This window comes from Neovison vison, chromosome 2 (assembly GCF_020171115.1).
Source record: "Neovison vison isolate M4711 chromosome 2, ASM_NN_V1, whole genome shotgun sequence".
In the NCBI taxonomy this organism is placed as follows: Eukaryota; Metazoa; Chordata; class Mammalia; order Carnivora; family Mustelidae; genus Neogale; species Neogale vison.
The window spans coordinates 40,749,322-40,768,166 of record NC_058092.1 but is presented as its reverse complement, the minus strand read 5'-3'; the positions used below and the strand labels follow the sequence as shown (position 1 = coordinate 40,768,166).

Sequence of the window (18,845 nt, the reverse complement as noted above, 5' to 3'; positions counted from 1 at the left end):
CAGGATTTCTTCTACATTTTGCCAGGAAAGTTTGGGCATTTCATCCTCATTAAATTTAGACTCCTTTGGGACTTAAGTTTCATTCAGTCAACAAGCATACTATTAGAGGACTTACAGTTGCTTAAGCAAACACGTTATATTTGGCCCTATCCAAACTCTTTTGGTCAAATTCACTTCATATTGATTTCCTTACCTATTCCCTAGGTTTTTGATTTATCCGAATCTTATAATTTGGGATATAAGCCTTCTCTCAGTTAAGACATTGTACTTATTCTCTTGGAGCATGCCTAGATCTAATTTTAGATGTAGTAAGGAATGGTGGGGGTAGGTTTTGACAATAGGCATCCTTTTCAAGGCAACAGTCTCAAGTAAGAGCATTGCCAGTTTTCAAGCAAGAGGAGTCTAACCTCAGTCATGAGAGGTGGAGTTGTTTGTCTTTACAAAAAAGGCTGGGAGAGACTCGGAGTTCAAGTTTGTAACCTTCATCTGAATCTACTTGGGTATCCCTATTCCACATTTTAGGATCCCACTCTGTAAAATAGTGTTGTAATGTTCACAGAAGAAACTTAGAAAGTACATGTACTCAGCTTCCACTGTAGTTATTTAAGCTGCAAAATTAAACTTTGTGTGTGATTCTCAGTAGGATCATACCCGGAGGATGGGAAATAATAAAGTGCTACTTCAAAAGCTTTAGCTTTCTTGTCATGGCTTGAACTGAACGTTAATAGCCCTAAGTGTGTCATTTTCTTCTGTTTAAGCTTTCCATTTGAGTCAGAAGCAGCCAGCTCAAAGTCTTTATTTTGTCATTATTGCCATCATAATGGCCAAGTCAAATAATCATTTGTCCCTTTAGGCACTTGTTTTAATAGGTATGTGATCATAATGAACTATAAGTGATAATTTAATCATTATGCCAGTGCATGCTCACTAGTATCCCATTTTCCATTGCCACGGAGCTCATCAGTATATTGAAGGTCAAGGACATAATCAAACCAGTAACTGAATCCCATTTCTGGGACACCTCCATTACCAATAAATAAATAAATAAATAAATAAATATCGGGTATTTCAAGTTTAATGTAGAATTGGTTACACAGGTGTGGAGAACTAAAAGAGCAATAAAGTAAAACTGAAGTAACCTATATACAGTAACTGCTTCAGGAAGTTACCACTCTCAGGTCTTGGTCAAGGGATTAACAGAACTTTCAAGCTCTGAGGAGCCTGTTAGACCCGAGTTAGGATCAGGTAGCTGTGGAATGCACACTATCTAGCTGCTATTGGTGTCTGAGGGGATGTCAGAAATTTGGTTATATGAATGCTGAAAAAAGCCAGGAGACTAAAAGCTATAGGATGATACTGATAGAAATATATGCAAATAAGGAAGAAGGAAGGCTTTCGTCCTCTCCTCCTAACAAATGATCTCTATCTAGTATCCCTTATTTACAGAATCTATTGGGGGAAACATACACCAAAGGACAAATAGAATTTTGCAGAATGCTAGAATAGACAGTAGAAGGATGAGTTTTGAGTTAAGAAAACAGTAAGTCAGGGACCAGCCTGTTAATGTTAGCTATTTTTCCGAGATTCCTAGAAGTTGTGACAAAATTAGAGATATGAAATATCATTGTACAGATTCTCTTCATAGGTACTCCAACAGTGGATTCCAACAGTGATATTCTTTCCTGCTTTGGATATTTTCTTTTCTATGTCTTACTTCTAAGATTACTTTTCTTGAATCTAACAACTGGGAGAAAGTGTAGATTTTTGCCTTTGGATCAGTGATTACTAGAGTATCTGAACTCTCATCATTATTACCTACAATGAGAAATACTTGGAATCCAAAACACCCATATGCAAATATTTATCAGAATCAAAAGTTTTGGGAAACAATACTTAGTTCTAACTATTAAGTGCCATGTACTAATCATTTGTATCCTATCCTATCCTGTCCTATTCTTTAAAAGACAAGCACAATGCACAAAATCAGTTTTGTAATCTAAATTTGGTAAACACTAATCAGAGCAAAAGTGTGAAGTAAATGTAAATATTTTCTTCTGAGTTGTCATAAGACTAGTGCTTATTTGTGGGTTTTTGGTCATTCTTGTTTTTGTTGTTCCTGTGCAGATTTCCAATCTGTTGTTTTTTCCCTTAAATTTAGAGTGAGAAAAAAGATGTTTTAGAACTGAGCTTGTAGTTTTGGTGGTGGTGGAACATAACGTACAATAATGACGTTTCAATGGAAGCATTCTTTATGTTCTTTTCTTCTTTACTTCTCCCTGTGAGGGGAAAAAGAAGTGACTATATATGACAAACTAAGTGAGAAAAAAATCAAATTCTTTAATAATTATTCCTTTACTCACTGGTTTGTTAAATATTTAAGCATTTTCTCTGTAAAATCTTGAGCTCCAGGCAGAGGATATAGCCATAAAATGAACAAATACGAACTTTGCCTTTCTGGAACTTCTATTCTCTGGGGGGTCTTAAATGTCAAATGATTAATATCAATTATAATTGGTAGTGTTGAGGAATTAGAACCAGTCTGAGGTAGTAAAACATGCTCTGAGTTGAAAAACATTAAATCTGAGATATGAAGGCTAAATATAATTAGCTAGAAGAAAGATGGATATTGGGATGAGATGGGAAAGAAAGAACATGCTTAGAAGGAATAATCTGTGTTCCCTTATGAAATGAGAAGGATCAAGGTGAGACAGAAGAAATGAAAGGCTGTTGTGGCTGTTAACATAAAGAGATTGGAGATAGCCTAGCACAAGCTAAGGCTGGGGAGGTAGATAGGATTTGGATCATATAGGGACTTATACACCTCTTTAGCTCTGTATGAAGAGCAGAGGGGAATATTGAAGAAAATGACATGAAGACATTTATATAATTTCATTTTTGTGATGGTAAGGAATGACATGCAAGGGAGCAAGGGAACAATCATTAGTTAGGAGGCTGTTGTATCAGCCTGTGCAAGAGGTGCTTGTGGTAGTGTGTCAGCTTCAGAGGGGAAAGGTGGATAACTTAACTAAAAGATTTTTAGATGGTAAAATTGGAAGGACTGACTAGATATGGGAGTTGTGAGAGACAAAGTTATCAAGGATAACGGCCAGAAGTTTCTGGCTTGGATAGCTGATACGAGGAATAATGGAGGGAGGATCATGCTTGGGGAGACATAAATGAGTTAAACTTTGGAGAGTTTGAGTTTGAGATCTTACCAGGTACCAGGCAGTGTGCTAAGCTTTTTGTGCATTTATCTGACTTAATCCCTACAAGTATAATTAATTTCCTCATTTAACAAATGAGATAACTATTAAGTGGGCAGAACAAAGATTGTATTTTTATTTTTTAAGATTTCAACATGTTTAAGTGTTATTGAGAAGAATCTAGAAGAGAAGGTGATGTTGAAGATACTGGAAAGGAAAAGTATGCCATAATGTAAAGCTAATTAGAAGATGGTTTTAGATAGAATGATGTTGCCCCTGTTTTACAGAAAGAGAAAAAGAGTTGCTGGTTAGTTGCTGGTTAGTTGGTGGTTTGTTGTCAAAAAAGTAAGGGAATATCATCTTGATGGTGTCTGCTTTCTATGCAAAGCAGGGAAAAAATAATCTTTTAAGACTGAGGAGTATGATAAAATGGAGATTTAAGAATGCTTAATTTCTGAGTTTTGTGGAAAGTAGAATTAATCAAATCTTTCAGTGAGCAAATGAAAGTGAATGAAGAAGACACTTCTTAATTCATAGAAATTAATGCTCTAATAACATCATAACATATAAGGCAAAAATCTGATTAAAGCTAAATGATATGTATGATACTGCTAATAGACATAGAAAGACAAGGATGGGAGGGAGAGTAATGTGGCTTTCAGTTGCTAGGGAAGATTTTATGGAGGAAGTAAAACTTTAGTTAGGCCTTGATGCATAGGTAGGTAAATTTGATTGGAAAACCAACACAAGCCAAGTATGGAATGAGTCCTTAGTGGTAATCTGTAATGATTTGGTTGATGATAATCTTTCTTTTTATGTCAATATTTCAGTGACTATGGAGGTGAGACTATACCAGGACCTGCATTTGATCCAAGTCACCCAGGTTCAGCTCCTGCTCCCTCTTCCTCTTCAGCATTTCGACCTGTAATGCCATCTAGGCAAATTGTAGAACGGCAGCCTCGGATGCTGGACTTCAGGGTTGAGTACAGAGACAGAAATGTTGATGTGGTACTTGAAGACAGCTGTACTGTTGGTAAGGTTTTTCCTAGCATAAAGCCTTCATAAAGAAACAATTCACTAGGTAAACATTTAGTTTATATTCTTTTCTTTTGAGTTAACTGCCAATAAGAAGGGAAAAAAGGCAAATTGAAACTGATATTTTCCATACAGATAATTGTGCTTCATTTTGAAATACTGTGTTGATACTGAGGCAAGTTTGAGAATAATTCTTTTGTTCCACTTACATGGACTGGTATAAGATGCTGTTTTAGGGCAGATGCAAATCAAATTTTTAAGTATATTGTGTGTTGTACTTAATAGCTGAAATTTATTGTTTTTATGCTATAGTTAATGAGAGATCAGAAATAAGACATGTTTCTATCATTCCTTCTCCCTGCCAGTTGAATAACTGCCAGTTGAATAATTGCTTCAATACTATACTTTCAAAGGAAACTTAAAGTGTATGGCTGCCATCATTGGATAGATTTTACCCGATTCCTTTCCTTTCCCTTCACCTTCCCCTTCCTTCCTTCCTTCCTTTCTTCTTCTTCTTCTTTTTTTTTTTTTTTTAATATTTTATTTATTTATTTGATAGGTCACAAGTAGGCAGAGAGGCAGGCAGATGGGGTGGGGGAAGCAGGCTTCTCACTGAGTGGAGAGCCCAATGCGGGGCTTGATCCCAGGACCTTGGGATCATGACCTGAGCTGAAGGCAGAGGCTTTAACCCACTGAGCCACCCAGGCACCCCGCTTCCTTTCTTTTTTAAGGATTTTATTTATTGGGACGCCTGGGTGGCGCAGTTGGTTGGACGACTGCCTTCGGCTCAGGGCGTGATCCTGGAGTCCCGGGATCGAGTCCCACATCAGGCTCCCAGCTCCATGGGGAGTCTGCTTCGCTCTCTGACCTTCTCCTCGCTCATTCTCTCTCACTGTCTCTCTCTCTCAAATAAATAAAATAAAATCTTTAAAAAAAAAAAAAAAAAGGATTTTATTTATTTATTTGACAGAGGGAGCACAAGCAGGCAGAGAGGCAGGCAGAGGAGCAGAGGGAGGCAGGAGGACCCTGATGTGGGGCTGGATCCCAGGACTGTGGGATCATGATCTGAACCTAAGGCAGACGCTAAACCAATTCAGCCACCCAGGTGCCCCTTTTTATTGATTACTATAGACAAACTGTTTTATATTCATATTTGATTAAGATTACCTGACCCATTAATGTAATTTTGCCTTAAATCTAAATTCCAGATATTTCTGAAATTTTGCTTTTGTTTTTTAAAGGAAGATTCTTGCCTAATTTTATTTAATTTTTTTACTTGAGGTATATTTCAGGGGCCCCTGGGTGGTTTAGTAGGTAAAGCATCTGACTCTTGATCTCAGCTCAGGTCTTGATCTCAGGATTGTGAGAAAAAGCCTTTCACTGGGCTCCAAGCTGGGTGTGGAGCCTACTTTAAAAAAAAAAAAAAGAAGAAGAAGAAGAGGTACATTGCAGAGAAAGGCAAAACTGTTAGAATATTGGTCATTCTCAAACACTAATCAGATTGTTATTCCTTTACTTAAAGCCATTTAGAAACTTTCTGTTGATTTAGGATGAAATTAAAATCTTTCATCATGGTCTGTAAGTCCCTGGCTGGTCAGGCTCCTGCTACATCTCTGGTTTTCATTTGTTACCACTTTCATCCTTGTTCACCATGCCTAAGTTGTTTTGGTGTTGTTTCAAGTTCTTGAATAGGTTATTAGCTCACTCAGGGCTTTTGTACATGTATCTGCTTCTGCCCAGATTTCATTAGTCCATTTATTTTTTTCCCATGCTCATTCCCACTCCCCACCTTTTTTCCTTCAATAGTGCTAAAAAAAAAAGCACATAATATGATATGTATCCTTTTAACAAATTTTTAAATGTACAATTGTTAACTATATGCACATTGTTGTACAACAAATCTCTACTTTTTCATCTTATGTAATTAAAACTGTATCCATCAAATGGCAACTCCCCATTTTTCCCTTCTATCAGCTCTTGGCAACCAGCATTCTACTTTCTGCTTAGATGAGTTTGACTACTATAAATATATCATAATAAGTGGAATCATACAGTGTTTGTCCTTCTGTGTCTGGCTTATTTCCCTAAACATAATATCCTCAAGTTTCATCCATGTGGTAGCATATTACAAGATTTTCTTCTTCTTTTTAAATGCTGAATAGTAATCCATTGTATGTATATACTACATTTTCTTTATCCATTGACTCATCCATGGACATTTAGCTTGTTTTCACCTCTTGGATATTATGAATAACGCTGCAATGAACATGGGTTTGCAAATACCTCAAGATCCTACTTGCAATTTTTTTGGATAAATACACAAATGTGGAGTTATTGGATTGTATTTGGTTCTTTTTTAATTTTGGGGGGAATGTCCATATTCTCTTCCATAATGGATGCACCATTTTAACATTCCCACCAATATAAAATGCATAAGCATTCCAATTTTTCCACATCCTTGCCAGCACTTGCTATTTTATGTTCATTAGCAACATTGAGCATCTTCTCGTATACTTGTTGGTTATTTGTATGTCTTCTTTAGAGAAATGCTTATTCAGGGCCTTTACCCATCTTTAAATTAGGTTATTTACTTTTCTTTATTTTGAATATCAAATCCTTATCAAATATATGCTTTGCAGATATTTTCTCCTTTACAGTCTCATTGACTGTTTCCTTTGCTGCACTAAAGCTTTTTAGTTTAATCTAGTCCCAGTTGTGTTTTACTTTTGTTGTCTTTGCTTCTGGAATCATATCCGTGAAATCATTGCCAGGACCAATGTGTGAAGCTTTTGCTTTATATTTTCTTCTATGAGTTTTATAGTTTCAGAACTTGTGTTTGAGTCTTTAACCCATTTTAAGTCAAGTTTTGTATATGGAATAAGGGTCCAGTTTCATCCTTTTGCCTGTAAAACCCAGTTTCCCCCCCACACCATTTATTAAAAAGATTATCCTTTCTCCATTGTGTAGACTTGGCATTCTTGTCAAATCATTTGACCCATTTGCATGGATTAATTTCTGGACTTGCTATTCTGTTCCATTGCTCTGTATATTTTTCTTTATGCCAGTATGTACTGTCTTGATTACTTTGTAAAATGTTTTTTTTTTTTTTTAATGATTTTATTTATTTATTTGAGAGAGAGAGAGAGCATGAGAGGAGAGGTCAGCGGGAGAAGCAGACTCCCTGGGAATTTCCCCTGAGCAGGGAGTCTGATGTGGGACTGGATCCCAGGACTCCAGGATCATGACCTGAGCTGAAGGCAGTCGCTTAACCGACTGAGCCACCCAGGCACCCCGTAAAATGTTTTGAATTCAGGAAGTATGAGGCCATCAGTTTCATTTTTCTTTCTCGAGATTGTTTTGGCTATATAGGGTCCTTTGTGGTTCCTTATGAATTATAACACTGTTTTCTGCAAAAATGTCTGCAAAGATGCCATTGGGATTTTGATAGGGATCATACTGAATCTGTAGCTTGCTTTGGATGGCATAGATATTTTAGCAGTATTAAGTCTTTCAACCCATGAACATGTGATGTCTTTTCATTTGTTTCTTCTGTACCTTAACATTGTTTTTTGCTTTCATTGTACAAATCTTTTGCTTTCTTGGTTAAGTTTATTCCTGTGTATTATTGTTTTTGATGGTATTGTAAATGAGATTGTTTTATTAGTTTCCTTTTTAGATTACTTGTTGTTAGTGTAGAGAAATATAGCTAGTTTTGGGGTGTTAATTTTGTATCTTGTAACTTTGCTAAATTTGCTTGTTATTTCCATCACTTTTTTTTTTTAATGGAATCTTAGGGTTTTCTACATAAAATATCTGGAAACATAATTTTATTTCTTGCTTTCTGATTTGGATGCCTTTTCTTTCTTTTTATTGCCTAATTGCTCTGGTGAGGACTTCAGATATTCTGATGAATAAAAGTGGCAACAGTGGGCATTCTTGCATTGTTCGTGATCTTTAGAGGAAAAGATTTTAGTTTTCACCATTGGGTATGATATTAGCTGTGGACATTTCATATATAGCCTTTATTATGTTGCAGTAATTTTCTTCTATTTCTGGTTTGCATATTTTTATCATGAAATGGTGTTGAATTTTGTTGAATGCTTTTTTGGCATCTATTGAGATGATCTTGTAACAGTTTTCCCTTCATTTTGTTAATATGGTGTATCACATTGATGGTTTCCATATGTTGAACCATCTTTGCCTCACATATGTAAATTTCATTTGGTTATGGTGTATGATCTTTCTAATGTCCTGTTGAATTTGGCTTTCTAATATTTTGTTGAGGATTTTTGCATTCATGTTCATCAGGGTAATGTTGGCTTATAGTTTTTATTCTTGTTCTTGTAGTGTCTCTGTTTGGCTTTGACATCAGGGTAATAATGACTTCATAAAATGAATTTGGAAGTGTTCTTTCTAATTTTGGGGATTAGTTTGAGAAAGAGTTACATTAATTTTTCTTCAGATGTTTGGTAGCATTCTCTTTTGAAACCACCTGGTGCTGAATTTTTCTTTGTTGGGAAGTTCATTACTGATTCAGTCTCTTTACTAGTTATAGATTTATTGAGATTTTCTGTTTCTTCAGATTCAGTCTTTGTAGGTTATACGTTTCTATTAATTTACCCATTTCTACCAGGTTATCCCATTTGTTGGCATATAATTGTGCATAGTGGTCTATATTCATATTATTTCTGTGACATCAATTGTAATGGCTCCTTCTTCCTTTCTGCTTTTACTGAGTCTTCTTTATTTTCTTAGGTTTAGGCTAAAAGTTTATCAGTTTTCTTGATCTTTTCTAATATCAACTCTAGTTTTGCTGATTTTTAAAAATTATTTTTTCTATTCTCTTTTAATTTCTGTTCTAATCTTTATTATTTCCTCCCTTTTTCTAACTTTGAGCCTAGCTTTTTCCTTTTTTTAAAGTTACTTGATGTGTATTAAGTTGTTTATTAGATCTTTCTTGTTTTTTTTTAAATGTAGGCATTTACTGCTATAAACTTTCCTGCTTTTCCTACATCCCTGAAGTTTTTTCTTTGGTGTGTTGTATTTTTGTTTGCATATGTCTCCGGATGTTTTTTAATTTCTCTTTTGATTTTTTTTCTTTGATCTTTTGGTTGTTTAAGCATTAGTTTGTTTAATTCCAGAATTTTCCAGGATAGATGACATGTTAGATCACAAACAAGTCTTTTTTTTTCTTTTTTTAAAGATTTATTTCTATTCTAAAGATTTTTATTTATTTATTTGGGAGAGAGAGTATGTGTGAGCATGAGCAGGGAGAGGGACAGAGGGAGAAGCAGATTCTGTGCTGAGCAGGGAGTCTGATGTGGGGCTCAGTGCCAGGACTCCAGGATCATGACCTGAGCAAAAGGCAGCTGATTAACCAACTGAGCCACCTGGGCACCCCTAAAGGTTTGTTTATTTATTTGGGAGAGAGAGCATGGGGGAAGTAGAAGAGGAAGAGAATCTCAAGCAGACTCCTTGCTGAGCATAGGCCCTGAAATAGGGCTTGATTTCATGACCCTGATCATGAGCTGAGCCGAAATCAAGTGTTGGTTGCTTAACCAGTTGAGCCACCTAGGTGCCCCAGGTCTCAAACAAGTCTTAATAGATTTAAGAAGATTGAAATCCTATCAAGAATGTTTTCCTACTATAGTATAATGAAACTAAAAATCTATAGTAGTTTCCTTTTGCTTCCTTCTTCTTAAATTCATTATGACTGATTTACAACTTAACATGGCATCTACTCTTGAGAATGTTTCATGTGTGCTTGTATTTTGCTGCTTTTCAGTGTAACGTTTTGTATGTGTCTGTTAGGTTCGTTTGGTGTACAGTGTTGTTTGAGTCTTATGTTTGCTTATTGATCTTCTGTGTGGAAGTTTTGTCAATTATTGAAATCCCCTACTATTATCATGTTGTTGTGTGTTTCTCCCCTCAGCTCTGTCATTGTTTGCTTCATATATTGTGTGCTTTGATGTTGGGTACATGTGTATATAATTGTTACATCTTCCTAGTGAATTGACTCTTTTATCATTACATTATGTCCTTTCTCTCTTGTGAAAGTTTTTGACTTAGACTCTATTTAGTCAATGTAAGTGTGGCCACCATGTTCTGCTTTGGTTACCATTTGCATAGAATATTTTTTCTTTCTTTGTTTTTTTTTTTTTTTTAAAGATTTTATTTATTTGACAGAGATCACAAGTAGGCAGAGAGGCAGGCAGAGAGAAAGAGAGAGAGAGAGGAGGAAGCAGGCTCCCTGCCGAGCAGAGAGCCCAATGTGGGCCTCGATCCCAGGACCCTGGGATCATGACCTGAGCTGAAGGCAGAGGCTTTAAACCACTGAGCCACCCAGGCGCCCCTAGAATATTTTTTTCTATCCTTCCATCATTCTGTGTGTCCATGAATCTCAAGTAAATCTCTTGTAGATACATATAGTTGTACTTTGTTTGTTTGTTTTTTTTTAAATCCATTCAGCCTTTTTTTTTTTGGTCTACAGAGTTTTATCCAATTACATTTAAAGTAATTACTGGTAGGAAAGGACTTACTATCTTTATTTTGTTTATTATTTCCTTTGTCTTGTGGCTTTTGTTCCTTTCTCTTGCCATCTTTCTTTGTGTTCATTGATTTTTTTTTGTAGTATCATGCTTTGATCTTTGTTCCATTGTGTGTGTGTGTGTGTGTGTGTGTGTGTGTGTGTGTGTATCTTCTGTAGCTGTGTTCTTTCTATCTTCTAATCTTCTCTGTTATCTTTGCAGTTACCATGGGGGCTTACATAAGACATAGTTTTAATAATCTATTTTAATCTGCTGACTTAAGTCACCAGTAAAACTAGTCTTTATTTCTTCCCTTCGTTATTGATATCACAAATTACATCCTTTCATATTTACCATGAACATTTTATAGTTATACTTATTTTCTATGCTTTTGTCTTTTAGCTTCTGTACCAGATTAAGAGATTAATCACTACTGTTACAGTATTCTGTACTTGTCTAGAGTGTTTTGTAGTTGTCTATATATTTACCATTGACAGCTTTATACTCCTGTGTTGATATTTAGTATCCTTTTGTTACAACTGGAGTACTCGCTTTAGTGTTTCTTTTAAGGCAGTGTTGAACTTTCTCAGCTTTTGTTTATCTGGGGAAATTTTTTATTTGTCATTAATAGATGAAGAACAGGTTTCCTGAATATAGTATTCTTGTTTGGTAGCTTTATTCTTTCAGCACTTTTAATATATAATTTTATCCCCTCTGGCCTGCAAAGTTTCAGTTAAAAATCTGCTGATACTGGGAGCTCCCTTTATGTGATGAACTTTTCACTTGTTGCTTTCAAATTCCTTTTTGTCCTTTAATTCAGCAACTTGATTTTAATGTGATTATTGTTTTTTGGGTCCTTTATGCTTTATGAATCTGTTTCCTACCCCAGGATGTGTTCACTATTATTTCTTCAAATAAGCCTTCTGCTCCTTTGTCTTATTTTCTGCAACTCCCATAATGCATGTATTGGTCCTTTAATGGTTTCCCATTAGTCCTCTGGCTTTTTTCACTCTTTCTCTTGCCTTTTTTCTTTTTTCTCTTCTGACTGGATAATTTCAAATGACTTGTCTTCAGGTTTACATATTCTTTATTCTGGTTGATCAAGTCTGTTGTTGAGCCCCTTTAGTGACTTTTCAATTCAGTTACTATATTCTTTAGCTCCGAAGTATGCTTGGTTCTTTTTTTCTTTTTTAATAACTTTCTATCTCTAAGTTGATATTTAAAACGAATTTATACTTTTGTAATTACCAAAACCCATCTACTGATATTCGAAAAATAGTTTTATTTATTTTTACAATAGTAATTAATCAGATTTGGTCCTGCTTATTGTTCATATAGATTTTCAGTAATATTGCTATGGCATCCTTGGTGTGTTAGTAGTAAAACCCCTTATATAGGGTTTTACTAGACTTGACTTTACTTTCCTAGTTTAGTGATGAATATATTTATTATAGGGCAAAGAATTCAGTACCGTATCACACTATTTCTTTTAATTAAAATTATCTCAGATTTTTATCTGTTTTTAAAAAACTGAAAAAATCTGTTTTTAAAAACTGGAAACTGTTTTAAAAAAACTGAAAATATATTAAATAGATTTGAACTGCTATTTTGTAGCATGTGGCTGAGTAGTTAACAATGTCTCATTTCAAAGTGACGTGATTCTTTTTGTTGTTGGAATATTTGGTATATGGTGAAAATAAATGGATCACTTGAACCACGCTTTTCATTGGTTTACTCAGTTGGAGTGAAATCCCTTCTTATTTCAAAGATGGTGTCGGAAATGCTGGCTTCTCTGGATGTTAATGTCCTACTTTAATTCTGTCTGAGTCTGGAGGATAGTCTCTGAAACTGTTTTATAGCTTTGTTATAAAAACATGTGATAGAATTTCCAGAAAACACATTTGTTAATCTGTTGGCTTTATAATTAATTGTAAAAGCAGACTTAAAGAGTAGAAAGTCAAGTCATCATTCTGTTTGAAAACAAATGAAATAGTTATAAACAGAAATAAAATATGATTCAAAAGAGATTATATACTGATATGGTACAACTCAAAGCTTCTCCTTCTAATTATTCCAGTTTTTATGAATTGAATTGCATGCCAAAGAATCATATCATGCGTCTTTTCTGTGTTCACTGTTAAGTTTGTTAATATGCATCACTGTGGAAGTTATGTGCAGAGATATTTGGGACTTAATGGAAAATTTTTTCTTCTTTCACTGCATTTGGTTAAGTTCTGTTTTATAGTAATATTATGTGAATTCTTCCTTCAGTTTTATGACCTCTGTTACAGTTCAAGAGTTAATCTCTTTCATGAATTATTTTATTTTTAAAAGACTTTATTTATTTATTTGACAGAGAGAGACAGAGCAAGAGAAGGAACAGAAGCAGGGGCAAGTGGGAGAGGGAGAAGCAGGCTTTCCACTGAACAGGGAGCCCAATGCAGGGCTCAATCCCAGGACCCTGGGATCATGACCTGAGCCAAAGGCAGATGCTTAATGACTAAACTACCCAGGTGCCTCTCTTTCATGAATTATTAACGCAATTCCTCCAATTTCTGTTCTTTCATTTTCTTTATTTCTCTAGTCTGTATTACATACTTGTCCTATAGTGATGTTTCTAGAAAGTAAATCTTGTTATACATCTTTCAGTGGTTCTTTATTTCCTATATTCTATTTGATTTGCCCCTCCTGTGTGAGAAAACTCATATTTTAATATTACATGTAAATATCTCTCTTTTATGAAGCCTTTCCTGACCTCCATGGAAAAAGTTAAGTTGATTTATTCATGGATCTTTTTTTTTTTCTAAAGAGTTTATTTATCTATTTGACAGGCAGAGATCACACGTAGGCAGAGAGGCAGGCAGAGAGAGAGGAAGAAGCAGGCTCCCTGCTGAGCATAGAGCCAGACACAGGGCTCTATCCCAGGACCCTGAGATCATGACCCAAGCTGAATTCAGAGGCTTAACCCGCTGAGCCACCCAGGCGCCCCTCATTCGTGAATTTCAAAACATCTTATTCTTTCTTTGTTTTTCAGGTTTCCTTTGTCAATGTTAACTTCTCAAACTGAGAGACTAGGTCTTATTTAAATTCTCCAAGCACAGTGATTAGCACAGAGCAATATCTGCTGAGAAAATAAATGGTTCAGTAAATGAGCATATGTATGTATTTGTTTATTTATTAAAATATTTACCATAGGAAAATTTAAAAATACGTTCCATAAAGTTTAGGTGACCTGAAATATAATTGTTAAATACTTTATATACATAGTCCAACTTACTATTATTAAGAAATTGGATAAGTAGTAATTTTTCTCTGTATGTATAAATGTTAAAATGCAAAGAGATGCCAAATAAGATTCAGTTTTCTGTTATTATCAGGAAGACTCTGCAGTGTGTAAAGAAAGCCTAAAGGCAGCCAACAACTTTGTATCACAGTGACACCTAGTGGTAATTATATTGGTCTGTTAATATTTTTAGTCTGTTATTTATTTATTTGTTTATTTCTGCAGTTTTGTTTTATTACAGAATCCTTCTGGGGTTTCTTGAATAAATTTAAAGAATTATTTTAAGACACTGTTTTTTGATAAAATACCATCTAGTGTGAAGTAGCATGATCTTGAGGGTAGGAATTATTGTGTATTTTTATGCCTATAATATATAGCACTGGATTGAACCTAACATACAGGTATTTATTCAATTAAGTTTGTTGAATCAGTGCTGCCAGCAAATCTACTTTTGCTGGGCCTATTCAGCATAGCCTTAGTTTCATTTCTGGAATGGAAAGTAGAAAAACTGTCATTTGTTTAACCATTTGCCTCATTTTCTTTTCTGTTTTTAATCTACTTTCTGAAACGTGCTTTTATTATATTGGATAACATTCTAGTTTTAACGAGTCAGATTGAGTATAGAAAGAGTTAAAACATTTAGCAAGCGCATTTTGAGGCTAAAAAGTGGTTTAGGATATTTCAAACTAGTTTTTGTCTTGAATCTATGAACTTAGTTTCCAGTCTTGACTCTGTAACTCAGATTAACTATGTAATTTTTGGCATATGCCTTTACCCCTCTATGTTCAGCCACCCTTTATGAATAATAACCACTATATAAGTGATTTTTGTTGTTATCAGTGCATGTGAAAGGAGAGAAAGAATAGCAGTCTTACTTGTCTTATACATGCTGTCAGCCTAAAATGACAAGAGGATTGATCATAGCTTACATTTGTTGGGGGGGAGGGGTGTTTGCAAATGTTGTGCATTAGTTGCTTTATTCTTTGGTCCATCCGCAAACTGATATTTATTGCCTCCATGCTAACAATTGTGCACATCCCAAATTATTTATAAGATCATTTCAGTACCTAAATAAGAGCATCTCAAATTGGGCCTTAATGTGCATAGTTATTTTTTATTCATGTGTTAGGAATGTGTCTTTAACCTAGCTTCACATTTCTAAATACTATATTTTCAATAAAAATCTTTTTTCTGAGAGGCATATTTTTCCCCTTCTGTCATTATTAAGTCTCTGCTCTTAGCAGTTTGGTATAGAGTTTAAGGTTACCATTTTATAAAAAGTTTTTAAGCTTTATTTAAAATTACTTTTTCCTTCAACTACTTTTATCACTCATGTCATTTTTTTGTTGTTGTTGTTGTGGTCTTCAAAACAAAGAAATGGAGATCAGAAGCACAGACTTAGGATGTTTTCTAACATCTTATTTTGTACCACTTATCTTTAAGTCTCCTCTTCCTCTGATAATTCCCCATCACCTGCCTTTGAAAGACTCTAAGATGACTTTTGAAAAAAAAATTATTTATTTATCTATCTGTGAGAGAGAGAGTGCGCACATGCACAAGCAGGGGGATAAGGAGGCTCCCTGCTGAGCAAAGAGTATGATGAGATACTTGATCCCAGGACACTGGGATCATGACCTGAGCTGAAGGCAGGTGCTTAACTGACTGAGCCACCCAGGTGTCCCTTTATTCATTTTTTAATACAGACACAAACACACATACACACACACACAGACACACAGGCACACGCACATATATAATCATATTACCTGTTATACACCAGCCACTATGCTCACTATACTTGGTTCCTATACAACACTTAAAACAATAACATGAGGCAGTCATTGTTATCCCTGTTTCAAAGATGAGTAAACTGAAGCTCAGAGAATTCCTAAATCACAAATTCAGTCTTAAACTGAATCTAGAACTCGTGATCTTTCTAATGAAATAAGTTCTATTATGAAAGTAGATAGTGCTATAGGATATTGAAAAGTAAGATTCCATTTTAACTGGCATCTTGGGAGATGGAAAGGGAATAAGTGGGGTGGTGAGGGTGGTCAGGAAAGATTTCAGACGGACCAACTTAAGAACTATGAACCAAAATATGTTATGTGGATGTAGTTGTTGGGTAGTTTATTCTAGGCAAGGAAAGCACAGAAGCAGGAATGATAATGTGGTGTCTAGTAGACTAATAAGGAATAATGCAGTCTTGAGCATGATTCTGGGGTTGTGGTCCTCAGTTGAACAGTTCACTTCAGTAGAACCTCCCCTTTTCCACTTCCCTCCCCTGAAGCTACCTTAGTTTCTGCCTCTGCCCTTTTGTACTCATTGACTTACTATTTTCACATTACCTTCAGATAGCCAGAAACTGAATCTCTACTTTATAGTTGTGAGAACTGACAAAAGAGAATAAGAGATTTACTGGTTCTTGGAGATTAATGACTGTGGAGGGATCTGTAAAAACTTTCTAGTTTTTACTAGGAAAAAAAAGCAGTATATGTATATTATATATATGTATGTATATGTATAATAAAATATGTATAAAATATTTTATACATATTTTTCTTAGGGTCATCTAGTGCATTCTTCAGTACTTTAAGAAATGTAATGTTTATTAATTTTAAGGTATTACTTAATTTCTTCAGCAACTCTGTCTATAATTTTATGAATAAAAACATTTTATACATCAGCCACATGCAAAAAGGAGGTATTAGTTGCATGTGTTTGTTTTTCCTTATTTTGAGTTGCCACCTATAAGCTCCATTCCTTTGACCTCACTCTTCTTTCAGAGACAGACCTTACAAGGTAAATATATTTTCTGTCTTGATGATTTTTCAGCTATTACAGACAGTACTGGTTTTTTTTTCTTCCCATTTCTTCAGGCTAAACATCTTTAGTTCATTCAACCATCCCAGAGTTGTATTGAAATTAAAATACATTCTGTTTGGGAATATAATATATAAAGTATGGTGTTTATAGTTAACAATGTTGTATTTATATTTGAAATTTGCAAAGAGAATAGCTTTTTAAAGTTTTCATCACAAGAAAATAGTTATAACTATATGAGGTAAGTCATGTTAACTAAACTTGTGCTAATTATTTTGTATTATACATGCATATCAAATCGTTATGTTGTATACCTTGAACTAATGTATCAATTATATCTTAATAAAACTGAAAAAATGTATACTATAGATGCTAATTGTTGTTAGTCATATTTTCTCAGGTATCACTTTCAGAAACTTCTCCATTTTTAGAACTGTGATTCATTTTAGGAGGTCAGTGTGCTGCATAGACAGTGTGACAGTCATATGAATGCCCACGTTGGGCTGAGAGATCATAGTTGATCTAACCTCTTCTTTGATTGAAGAATGTCATTTCTTTCTTTTTTTTTTCCTCTTTTTTAAAAGGTTTTCTTTATTAGAGAGAGAGAGAGAAAGAGAGAGAGAGAGAACATAAGTGGGGGAGGGGGGGAGCATAGGGACAAGCAGGCTCCTTGCTGAACATGGAGCCCAACAAAGGGCATGATCCCAGGGCCCTGAGATCATGACCTGAGCTGAAGTCAGATGCCTAATGGCGTCTCCCAGCACCCCAGAGGCATGTCATTTCTATTAGTGTAACTTCTATTAGTTTTGGGAACCACTGTTTCATGATGTTTCAGAGTCTCACACATCTTGAGATGGTGGTTATTGGTATTACTTCCTGTCTTGTGCTCACTCTATTTATCTTTGTAAAGCATTTTTCCATGGTTTCTCAACAAGTCTGTGTTCCTATTAGACTGTGAGTTTTTTAAAGACAGACATAAATTCTTCTTATTTTTATATTGTGCTTGGTGCTTGGCAGTAGTAGGCATCAATAAGATATTTGTTGAATGGCTTTTTGGAATAGTGGGATTAGCGATGGTCTGATACTAAAACTTGTAGCTTAAAAATATCTTATCCATGGGGCATCTGGGTGGCTCACTTGGTTGAGCGTGTGACTCTTGATTTCGGCTCAGGTCTGATGTCAGGGTCATGAGTTGATCTCCAGGTTGGGCTCCGTGCTGGGCATGGAGCCTGCTTAAGATTCTTTCTCCCTGTCTCTCTACTCACCACCCCAAAAAACCTCCCAAATATTATCCTGTTCCTCTTCCTTTCTTTTAGTTTGCAGTGTTTTCTTGTTGAGGACTTCATTTTCTACAGTCCTAACCCCTGTATGGCTTGAATTTCTGATTAGTTCAGACTGTTCTATTCCCTTTTCTAAGACCGACATGTTTGCCATCTTAGTGGACTGGAGTCTAAAGAAGAGAAAGCAATAGGAAAATTTATGACATTGCTAGTTATCACCTCTTCTGTCAGCCCAACAATCTCTTGTAATAATTTAATTCATGTTGGCATTTTAGGATTGTTGTACTTTTGAGCTGATCCTCTTCCCTCCACTTCTCCCCGACCCTCTCTCCCTTTCAGTTGTTTATGCCATTAGAGGATATTAGACTGTCCCACTAACAGATTTGGTTTGGAAACTTTTTTACAAGCTTGGAAAATGTTTGAGTTTGGTAAGGACCAAAGAGACTTAGCCATACTTTATTTAATTCCTGGTCCCAAAATATAAAGATTTATAGGATATGTGATAACCCAAGACAAATAGAATAAATTACCTAGCCCTCTTTTCTTGGCTTTGGTCATTGCAGTAACTCAAACCCTGATATAAACTAACATCAACCAAAATTTCTCCAGGATTCCTAGGCATGTGGAAAGTTTGAAATTTTTGTTTATTTTGTTTTTCCTAATCAGATTAGATCCTTTGCCACTTAACTATTCT

General features: G+C 35.2%; 1 protein-coding gene across 1 annotated transcript in view; it reads left to right on the top strand.

The window, feature by feature from the left end:
* The window catches only part of FAF1 (Fas associated factor 1), a 475,350-nt gene that overhangs the window by 133,257 nt on the left and 323,248 nt on the right, over positions 1–18,845 (top strand). The window contains exon 4 of the mRNA XM_044238202.1: positions 4,034–4,236. Within this exon, the coding sequence (XP_044094137.1) occupies positions 4,034–4,236 (203 nt within the window). The remainder of the gene's footprint in view (positions 1–4,033; positions 4,237–18,845) is intronic.